The 9,656-nt window shown below is 43.3% G+C and overlaps 2 protein-coding genes across 2 annotated transcripts in view; both read right to left on the bottom strand.

Annotated features, from left to right (window-relative positions):
- The window catches only part of LOC101845464 (baculoviral IAP repeat-containing protein 6), a gene marked incomplete in the record, with an annotated part of 131,221 nt that overhangs the window by 64,935 nt on the left and 56,630 nt on the right, over positions 1–9,656 (bottom strand). The window contains 7 exon segments of the mRNA XM_035969592.1: positions 1,366–1,375; positions 1,962–2,324; positions 4,315–4,461; positions 5,054–5,235; positions 6,408–6,530; positions 8,031–8,161; positions 9,209–9,279. Coding sequence (XP_035825485.1) covers positions 1,366–1,375; positions 1,962–2,324; positions 4,315–4,461; positions 5,054–5,235; positions 6,408–6,530; positions 8,031–8,161; positions 9,209–9,279 — 1,027 coding nt within the window.
- The window catches only part of LOC118477635 (baculoviral IAP repeat-containing protein 6-like), a gene marked incomplete in the record, with an annotated part of 9,734 nt that continues 5,077 nt past the window's right edge, over positions 5,000–9,656 (bottom strand). Inside the window, 3 exon segments of the mRNA XM_035969597.1 lie at positions 5,000–5,235; positions 6,408–6,530; positions 8,031–8,161. Of these exon segments, the coding sequence (XP_035825490.1) occupies positions 5,015–5,235; positions 6,408–6,530; positions 8,031–8,161 (475 nt within the window).

The following is a 9,656-nucleotide window of genomic DNA, read 5'->3' as shown; positions in this document are numbered from 1 at the left end:
GACCTCCCACCCAGGCACACAGACAGACAGAAACAACAGAGATGGAGGACCTCCCACCCAGGCACACAGACAGACAGAAACAACAGAGATGGAGGACCTCCCACCCAGGCACACAGACAGACAGAAACAACAGAGATGGAGTACTTCCCACCCAGGCACACAGACAGACAAAAACAACAGAGGGACTGTAAAGAAGCAGGAAACTCAAGTTTTAGTAAGACTTTTACGGCACTGACAACACATTTTAGTTTAGTTTTAGTAGAGGTTTTACAGCGCTCGCAACTGCATCAGGTCATATGAGCGCCAGAAGATTAGAGGTGATACAAGAGAGTAACAAACATAAAAAAGAAGTAGGGGAGATAAGGACGATAGATGTTTGATAGGAAAGAAGAACCAAACCACACCAGAGCACCCGCCAACCATCCACACTTACAACACAATAAGGTCACATAAGTGCAAAAGACTAGTGGTGTGCAAGAGAGTAACAAACACAAAAAGGGAGGAGAGATAAGGACGATAGACGTCAGATAGGAAAAATAGAGCAAACCACACCAGAGCACCCGCAAACCACCCATGAAGCAGGAAAACCTCCCAGCAACACCCTCCAACCACCCAGACAGACACACAGACAGAACAGACAGAAACAACACAGTTTTAGTTTTAGTAAGAGTTTTACAGCACTTGCAACACAATAAGGTCATATAAGTGCCGAAGATTAGAGGTGTTAAAAGAGAGTAACAAACACAACAAAAAAAGAAGAAGAGATCAGAACGATAGATGTTTGATAGGAAACTAACCCTAACTCTGGCAAGGGCCGATTAGATCGGCCCATTTCCTGCCATGAAACTGGCAGGGCCGATCTCATAGGACCATATAGTAAACTGCTGCTTCTGCCTTCCAACTAAATATTTGGGGCTTCCTAAAGTGATTTCTGATTGGCTAAAAGGCTAACCTCCAACCAATCAGAATATTTCTACCATTCTGGCTTAGGAGAAGAGTATTTTGCTTTCAAAACAGAAGGATGTTTTGAAAGCTTGTTGGTCAGGTCACAAGCCACTAATGCCAGTGTAGATCTATCACTTGTGTGGGTCTAAAATGGCCAAAAATCGATCTTTTTTGGATACATTTGAAAGTGAATTGACTAGGGAAAGTAATTCAGACACTGTTAGTGGTGGATTTATTGGTGTTCAGTCAAGATTGGGATTAGATCTGACAGACAATGGGGATACCAGTTCTCATCCAGCCCCAACTTCTCTTTCAAATGGAACACAAGATTCTACTACTTTGGGAGTTTAATAGGGGCAGAAAAAGGAGAGCTATTGAGTAAAGTAGGTTCCTTTTGCTATACTAATTATTACAGACTACCAGCAGATTGCTGAAAACAACATGGTTGTACTTAGAGTGTTTTTATGTTGAGTTTGGTATAAAATTAGCGAGTATCAGCTGCGCTCGAAACAGACCACATGACAAATTGAAACAGTCATAACTCATTACCTGTTCTTCTCAAACCTATAAAACTAGAGATTTTCTGAAAGGTAATTGAAAAACCCATATTTCTGCTATCTCACATTTTTTATAACAAGAAATACATTAAATTGGTGAATATGCTAATGAGCATGTAAATTTTTTGTGTCAGCCATTTTGGATTTCAAAGTTACATAACCCTTGAAAATAAAATAAAATCATATGTTCAATGGCAAAATATAAAAGTTCATTCAATTCTTTCAGAAAATATTTACTTTTGTAGGGTTTTTATTTGATGCAAGTCCATAAATTTGATTTGTAAAGCATGTGCACGTTTTGGCTGACTGGCCCTGCCATTCCTGTTGAAACCACTTGCCAGAGTTAGGGCTAAGGAGCAAACCACACCAGAGCACCCGCAAACCACCCACGAAGCAGGAAACCTCCCTGCCACACCCTCCAACCACCTTGACAGACAGACAGATTGACAGACACAGACAGACAGACAGACAGATTGACAGACAGACAGACAGAAACAACACAACAACGTGAAAGTCTTGAAGAAGACGAGGTAAATCCCTCCCAGCGCCACCCGCCAACCACCCACAGAAACAACACAACAACGCGGAAGAGTAGAAGAAGTAAGGCCCTCCCAGTGCCACCCGCCAACCACCCTCACCGTCCAGGATGTCCTGCAGCAGACAGGTGATGGCGTGTCCGGCCCAGGGCCCGCCCCAGCGCAGGTGGTCGTGGTTGAACTCCGTGTCTACCACCAGCAGCACCAGACGCTCTAGCTGCTCCTGGCTCATGGCTTCCCACAGGCTGATGGACGGCCGGCACGCCACGCACATCTTGGACAGCACCTGGGAAGGGGGGGGGGGGGGGCAAAGATCAAACACTCAAAGGTCAAACCTTTGTTAGTTGAAAGGACAGTTTATTAGAGCTGGGCGAAGAGTCGATTCCGGAACTGATTCCCACAATTAATACTACGAAAGTAAAGTTGCGTCTCCTTTTTGCGAAAACCAATGGTTACCAGTTACTTTTATTATTAAAATCTTTTTTTTTTTAAGAATTTATTTTTTGAAAAATAGAAGCTGATGCTTCGTAGTATTCCAAAATCAAGGTTTTCCTAAATCCTGAAGATGTCCAGAGCCAACCAGGTAACCACCGGAAGAAATCACGTCATTAGAAAGTAAGTAATTGGGTTCGGAGTCGATTCCTACGATTCCTAGCTTTCAATAATCGGGAACCTTACCGCCCAGCACTACAGTTTATAAGGCAACAAGAGACAATTCATATAGAAACATGCAGTTCAAGTGAAGGTTTATAAAGTCACGAGCGATGGTTTATACAGTTCTATAGTTCAAGAGACGGTTTATAAACTTACAAGAGACAGTTTATACAGTCAAAAAGTTCAAGAGACGGTTTATAAACTTACAAGAGACAGTTTATACAGTCAAAAAGTTCAAGAGACGGTTTATAAACTTACAAGAGACAGTTTATACAGTCAAAAAGTTCAAGAGACGGTTTATAAACTTACAAGAGACAGTTTATACAGTCCAAAAGTTCAAGAGACGGTTTATAATATGGCCAACAACAAAAAAGTACAAGAGACAGTTTAAATAATCACAAAGTTCAAGAGACAGTTTAAATAATCACAAAGTACAAGAGACAGTTTATATAATGACAATAGACGGTTTTTATCAGAGGTCAGTTTGTATTGGAGGTCGACAACCTTTTCAGCCTACTAAGCCATATCAGAGCACAGAGACAGCCCGCTAGGTGGGGAAAAAATGAATTGTCAAAGACAGGACTTTGAATCATTAGAAAAGAGCAGTGCCTGTAATGGCAATGACAATTGTTCACTTTATAGGTACACGTAATTAACCTCCATTTCTTTTTATTCAATCTGCCTGCCTTGGTCATTAACAGTTATAGAGCGAGTATGTGTGATGACAACTTGAAAATCAAACGATTGAACGATGTGGGATGATGCTGGTACGAGTGCTGGCCTCTCATCACTGATGCATTCATTAGTCTCTATTCAAAAGCACATCGCGAGAGTCTTTTTGAAAAGACATTGCAAACAATAGTCGCTGGAAAGTTCATCAGACCGAATGTTGCAATAACTAAGTAGAGAGGCATTTGCTGGGACATTCTATTAAATAAGTACAAGGGCACGAGGTCGGATGGGCACACTCACTAGGCCTCAGCTGGCCAAAAGGTCAGAGGTTGCCAACTCCAGGCTTACATATAGCCACAAGTGATAGTTCATACAGTCACCAAGTTCAAATGACTAAGCCAAACCAAACCAGAGAAACCAGAACCATGGAGCACTCAAACTGAGCAGAACCTGAGCCCAGACAGCCTCACCTTTAACCCTTTTCAAACCGTACCGGCCTACACCAGCCTTCCCGCTGTGGAGCCATACCGGCTTTTATCAGCCAGATACACCCGCTTTTAGTGTAGACTTAGAAATAGAACATTCCACTCTAAATTTAGACGCTGACGAAATAGGTTTTCGTAGGTGAAATCTATTTTTAAATACATCACGTAGATCAAAAGCAATTTCTTTGCTGCACCCGCTGAATCTCTGAAAAACACAAATAATCCAGTTCTGGGAAGCCATCAGCTGACCACCATTTTGGTTCTACTGTGCTGACCTATCCATGATGCTAAGACGGTTAACCCAAGCCAAACCAAACCAGACAAACCAGAACCACGGAGCACTCAAAACTAAGCAGAACCTGAGCCCTGAGAAACCAGAACCTGAGCCCAGACGGCCTCACCCTAAACCCAAGCCAAACCAAACACAGAGCTGAGCTGAAGCTGAAGCAAACAAAGCAGACTGACCTTACAGGCCACCAGGAAGAGGTCCACGTGGCAGGTGAAGTCCATGCTGAGCAGCAGAGCCACGAGGCCACGCACCACTGCCAGACAGCGGGCCCGCGCCAGGACCAGAGGCTGCTCACTGTCTCCCTCTCCATCCTCCTTCTCTCCCCTCTCCCCCTCTCTCTTTCTCCTCTCTCCTCCTCCTCCTCCTCCTCCTCCTTCTTCTTCTTCTTCTTCTTCTTCTTCTTCTTCTTCTTAATTATTAATTGATTAATGACTAATTAATTTATGTATGTGCGTGTGTGTGGGTGGGGGTGGAGAGAGAGAGAGAAACACGGTTATATAATATCAGATCAGATCTAATGATGAAAGAACAGTTCAAATCAGAAGAGATAAGAAACTGATCCAACAGCTACTAAGGAAACCACAGACCTGCGTTGTGTTGGGCTGGGGTAGTCACAAAACTCTCCACTACCGGCACTACAAACTGCCTTATGGAAGAGCCTCACCCTCAGACCACAGACACCGGCTGCACTCCGCTGGAAGTTGAGAGTAGAACTGTCCCAACTACCACCATTATAATCACATTCGGAGAGAGGTCAGACTTTTCGGGCCAACAAAACAAGCTACAGGTTTTTCGAATAAGCCAAAACTGTCACACCTACTACTAATACAGAGATTTACCCTCTCACCAAAGATACTGAATACACTTTGTTGAAGATCAAAGCAAAACTGTCTCAATTAGCACTACTAAAATCACCTTTGTAGAGAGCTGCGACTTGTTGGAGCCACAGAGCAGTCGGAACTTCTGCTTCGACTGTTGTATCCGTCGGTGGAAGCCCCTCAGTCGGTGAGTGCTCTCCTTGCCGCGCCCCCAGCCCTTGACCGCTGGTGACCACTGGCTCTCCATGAAACTCCATCGGTTGGTCAAGCCGCTGCATGCTAGACCCCAAAGTTTGTTTGTTTGAGAAAACAGAAAAACATGGGATACATTACAGGTCATCTAGTGCAGGGAAATAGAAATGTAGACACGTGAACAGTTTTAGAAATTGTGCTTTTGCCCCTCCGTGAAAGTAAGTCTGGCCGCTCACAACTGTATCAAACTATATCAGAAGGGGATTTGAGAAAACTTCTCTCAGCGTACACTGGGTAATATCTTACCAACACACATACCAAACAGATTTGAGGAAACTTTCCTAGGTGGGTGCTGAGTAACATATCAAACAGTGATTATTGGGGGGGGGTTTATAAGTGTTTTACGGCGCTCGCAACTACATAAGGTTACATGAGCGTGCGGGACACGGCAAACGTTTACAGTTGCTAGGAAATTTTGAATTTTGGCCGGGTGGCGGCCGAACCTACTCTTATCGATTTTAGACCACCAAGGGATCTTTAACGTGCATGACTTGCACACGGGACCTCCAAGATTTTTCGTCTTTGTCCGAGAGGGCTAGGTGTAGATCTTTCCTACAAGAAAATCAGGGGTGTGGCAGAAAGACAGCAGTAAGGAGGAGCCAAGGAGTTATAACAGTAAAAAGGCAGCAGAAAGAGTCAGGAGCCCAGAGGAGGGGACACAGGAGGTGAGGGGGTAGGGGCAGAAAGTGGAGATGAAAGCAGACGACAGAACATTGCTAGAGAACAGAAAAGGAGGTGAAAGGAGACAATTTTTTTTAGGAGAAAAACATTTTTCGGTCGCTACCTAGATTCGAACCGGGGACCTTTTATTGAGAGGCGAACATCTTAACCTCTAGGCCACGAGAGACCCCAAACAGAGATTAGAGGAAACTTTCCTTGTACTGGGTAATACTCTTACCAACACACATATCAAACAGGGATTTCAGGAAAACTTTCCTTTGTATACACAGGGTATTACTTTTACCAACACACAAATCAGAGACTGGAGGAAACGTTGATGGAGGTGACTGGGTATTACTTTTACCAACACACAAATCAGAGACTGGAGGAAACGTTGATGGAGGTGACAGGGTATTACTTTTACCAACACACAAATCAGAGACTGGAGGAAACGTTGATGGGGGTGACTGGGTATTACTTTTACCAACACACAAATCAGAGACTGGAGGAAACGTTGATGGAGGTGCACTGGGAATTACCTTCTTTGTCTTTCTTGGTCCCCTTGTCTGCGTCGTCCGGCGCGCTGTTGGTCCCGTTGGGCATGTCCATGTTGCGACACAGAAACAGCAGGACCCAGCTCAGCAGGGACAGGTCCAGGTATGCTACACACAAACACACAACCAACAATTACGTTTATGTTTTAGTCACAGTTTTACAGCACCTGCAACATATATAGGTCATAGAAGAGCCCTAGATTTGAGGTGTTTCTGGTGAGTTTAGTTTGAGTTTGAGTTTTACGGCACTTGCAAAACAAAAAGGTCATAGAAGTGCTGAAGATTAGATGTGTTACTAGAGAGGGACATACAAAGAAAAGAAGGAGAAGAGCTAAGGATGATAGAAGTCTGAAAGGAAAGAAGGGGCAAACCTCACCAGAGAACCCAAAAACCACCAGCTTATCAGTTTGTCGTAAGTTCATTGTTACAACTATAAGTTCATTGTTACAACTAGAAGTTCATTGTCACAACTATAAGTTCATTGTTACAACTAGAAGAACTATAAGTTCATTGTTCCAACTATAAGTTCATTGTTCCAACTATAAGTTCATTGTTCCAACTATAAGTTCATTGTTCCAACTATAAGTTCATTGTTACAACTAGAAGTTCATTGTTACAACAAGAAGTTCATTGTTACAACTATGAGTTCATTGTTACAACTATGAGTTCATTGTTACAACTATAAGTTCATTGTTACAACCCATTCCCAGCTTCAACATTGTACACGTATTTTCCTTTTAGTTTTAGTAAAAGTTTTACGGCACTTGCAACACAATAATGGTCATATAAGCGCCGAAGATTAAAGGTATTACAAGTGAGTAACAAACACAAAAAGGAGGAGGGGAGATAAGGACGATAGTTGTTGAAAGAAGAAGCAAACCACACCAGAGCACCCGCCAACCACCCACACTTATTTTCCTCCAAGGCTACTGATAAACTGAGAGATACAACTGAAGGAGACACAAACAACAAACACAAGACAAAACTCTTAGGGCCGTCTCTGCAGAACTGTGACTATCAAGTGACTTTACGCCCCTATCAACACAGTTTAAACTACTCAGGAGGAGGCCGGCTGTTTCAGATCTGTTGTTAAGTGTTGAAAATTGGAGGTGTTACTTGAGAGTAAAGAACTTTTAGTTTTAGTAAGAGTTTTGTTTTTTTAGTAGAGGTTTTACAGCACTCGAAACTGCATAAAGTCATATGAGCGCCAGAAGATTTGAGGTGTTACAAGAGAGGAACGAACATTTAAAAAAAAAGGAGGGGAGACAAGGACGATACATTTTTAATAGGAAAGAAGAAGCAAACCACACCAGAGCACCCGCCAACCACCCACAGTAAGAGTTATACAGCACTTGAAACACAATAAGGTCATATAAGTGCCGAAGAATAGATTATGTGTTACAAGAGAGTAACATACACAAAATTAAAGGAGGGGACATAAGGACAACAGATGTTTGATAGGAATGAAGAAGAAGCAAACCACACCAGACCACCTGCTCATCCCACCTGTGCTCATTCCACCCTCCAACCACCCACTCACCCCACCAGTGTTCACCCCACCCTCTAACCACCCGCTCACCCCACCCTCCAGCCACCCACTCATCCCACCTGTGCTCATCCCACCATCCATCAGAGGCTGTAGGACAGAGCTCAACATGGCCAGTAGACTATCCAGGATGCTGAGAGCACTCGGACCAGCCAGTGACTTTTGACCCAATGCACTCAAAAGGATGAACACTCTGTGGACAGAACAGAACAGACAATGAATCACAATTTAATGGTCAGGGAACAGAACAGAAAACAAATCACAATTTAATGTTTGGCAATATGACAAATCGGGTTTGCGTTTGTTTGAGTAAAGAGAAGCACATCCATACAACAGTCGGAAGGAACCACCAGAGGCACCTTCAAATAAGAACACTTGATAGCTCTTTACTCATACAAACGCAAACCCAATTTGTCATATTGCTAAACATTATATTTGTTCTGTTCCTATGTCTGGATGAAAATAGTCTGTGTGTGTGTGTGTGTGTGTGTGTGTGTGTGTGTGTGTGTGTGTGTGTGTGTGTGTGTGTGTGTGTGTGTGTGTGTGTGTGTGTGTGTGTGTGTGTGTGTGTGTGTGTGTGTGTGTGTGTGTGTGTGTGTGTGTGTGCATTAATGTATATTGCTTGAGAAGAAAGGAAGTAGTAAGAAAGGTTTTTGAAAAATGGGTATTCCAATGTAAAGCGCATTGAGCTACTTTTTTGGAAATGTGCTATATAAATGTTATATATTATTATTATTATTATCATTAAATCCCGTCACACAGAATGAACAACCCGCGCACAGAATGAACAACCCGTCACACAGAATGAACAACCCGTCACACAGAATGAACAACCCGTCACACAGAATGAACAACCCGTCACACAGAATGAACAACCCGTCACACAGAATGAACAACCCGTCACACAGAATGAACAACCCGCGCACAGAATGAACAACCCGTCACACAGAATGAACAACCCGCGCACAGAATGAACAACCCGCGCACAGAATGAACAACCCGCGCACAGAATGAACAACCCGTCACACAGAATGAACAACCCGTCACACAGAATGAACAACCCGCGCACAGAATGAACAACCCGTCACACAGAATGAACAACCCGCACAGAATGAACAACCCGCGCACAGAATGAACAACCCGTCACACAGAATGAACAACCCGCACACAGAATGAACAACCCGTCACACAGAATGAACAACCCGCACAGAATGAACAACCCGCGCACAGAATGAACAACCCGTCACACAGAATGAACAACCCGTCACACAGAATGAACAACCCGTCGCACAGAATGAACAACCCGTCACACTTCCACAATATAACACCAAGGCCACCAAAACTAAAGATTCTACACCTGGGGGAAAACTACAGCAGTCCAGCAGTTCTTAGTTTTTGTAAGAGTTTTACTGCACTTGCAACACAATAAGGTCATATAAGTGCTGAAGATTAGAGGTGTTACAAGAGAGTCAGAAACAGTTTTGAGAACATCCAGGTTCTGCCAGATATCTCGAAACAGCTGAGCATGACAAGAAATGCCTTGGATGGTTGCTACACTAGCGTTTATTGCATTAATCTTATCTGTACGTCGTGTTTTACTATCGTATCCATACGATGTGGGGAACTCTGTGCCACCACTCTCCAAAAAGGAAATTTACTCGTTAATCCAATTCATACGCTTTGCATAG

The sequence above is a fragment of the Aplysia californica genome, unplaced genomic scaffold (genome assembly GCF_000002075.1).
Source record: "Aplysia californica isolate F4 #8 unplaced genomic scaffold, AplCal3.0 scaffold00161, whole genome shotgun sequence".
Lineage (NCBI taxonomy): Eukaryota > Metazoa > Mollusca > Gastropoda > Aplysiida > Aplysiidae > Aplysia > Aplysia californica.
The sequence above is the reverse complement of the archived record's forward strand: the minus strand, read 5'-3'. Positions and strand labels throughout refer to the sequence as shown.